The sequence below is a fragment of the Charadrius vociferus genome, unplaced genomic scaffold (genome assembly GCF_000708025.1).
Source record: "Charadrius vociferus isolate BGI_N301 unplaced genomic scaffold, ASM70802v2 scaffold163, whole genome shotgun sequence".
Taxonomy (NCBI): domain Eukaryota; kingdom Metazoa; phylum Chordata; class Aves; order Charadriiformes; family Charadriidae; genus Charadrius; species Charadrius vociferus.
The window spans coordinates 1,716,175-1,717,338 of NW_009648332.1; the positions used below are offsets into that span (position 1 = coordinate 1,716,175).

The window sequence follows — 1,164 nt, forward strand, 5'->3', positions numbered from 1 at the left end:
CCCCCTGCCATGTGGGTCCCGTGGCTGTCACACTTGCTGGCCTGGCACAGGCACCGGGGTTTTGCACCCCCAGCCACATTGCATCCAAGTAGGTTTGCAACACCCCCAGCATCCTCCCCACCCCATCCCATCCCACCCCATCCCATCCCACCCCTTGTGTTTCACACCAGCTAAATCCTGCCACAGAATAAATCCTTAAAAATATTTCTGGGTGGGGGGAAGGTAAAAAAAAAAAATAAAAATCATCCTGTGCAGAAGGAGAAAAGCTGACAGAAAGGATGGGGGATGCAGGCAGCCTTCCCCAGGGCTGTTCTACCGCTGGGATCCTCTACGCAAGCAGCGATAAAGCCGTGCAAGGCAGCACGAGCACCTGCCACAGGGTGAACCTCGATTCCCTCTTGCAACACCCCCTTGACATGCACCCATGCCCCCTGCCCCCCAGTCTGCTGTCCCTCAAAAGAAGCCCCTTTCCGCTCAGCCACAGCTCCAAACACACCACATTGAGGATCCCAACATCCCCCAGGACTGCAGCTCCCACTGCTGCATGTCCTGCCTGGCATTTTGCCGGGAGCCAAGTGTCCCTCTTCTCCTGGGAAGCCCCAAGAGCCAGGCCAGGGTTCGGTGGGTGCAGAGGGATGTTCTTGCCAGCGTGGGGCACCTCAGAGCTCACCTGCCTGTGGAAGCGGGTGCCATCCTCCTCGGGGACGCTCTCGAAGTCGGTCACAAGCACCCTGCCCTCGATCTCCCGATGGGTGCTCTGCACGCTGGTGTCCAGCAGGTAAATCTCCACCAGGTCACCTTTATCTACCAGGAACACAGCCAGGGGGAGAGGCAAGCACCACCAGGTCAGCCCGGGCTACCTGGGATGCTCCCAAAATGCGGCTCCAGACCCGCAGCATCAAGGGCTTGGGGGGGATAATCCCATCTCCCCAAGATCAGGAGAGGGACAGGGTCACTGACCCTTCCCCAAACCCCCGCGGTCCTCCCCCTGCACCCCAGCCCTTGCTGGGAGGGCTGTAGGCACCCGAGCTGGGCTGCGGTGACACAATCCTGCCCAAATTCCAGGGGATGCTCTGGGCAAAGACGTAGGCATCCTCTTCGATGTACACCACGTGTGGCAGCTTCAGCGCCTGCAGGGAGCAGACACAGCGTCCGGCGCGGTGG

At 60.1% G+C, this 1,164-nt stretch overlaps 1 protein-coding gene across 1 annotated transcript in view; it reads right to left on the reverse strand.

Moving 5' to 3' along the window:
• The window catches only part of PCSK9 (proprotein convertase subtilisin/kexin type 9), a 10,712-nt gene that overhangs the window by 3,107 nt on the left and 6,441 nt on the right, over positions 1 to 1,164 (reverse strand). The window contains exons 2-3 of the mRNA XM_009884810.1: positions 1,007 to 1,130; positions 675 to 804 (exon numbers count right to left, since the gene is read on the reverse strand). Coding sequence (XP_009883112.1) covers positions 675 to 804; positions 1,007 to 1,130 — 254 coding nt within the window. The remainder of the gene's footprint in view (positions 1 to 674; positions 805 to 1,006; positions 1,131 to 1,164) is intronic.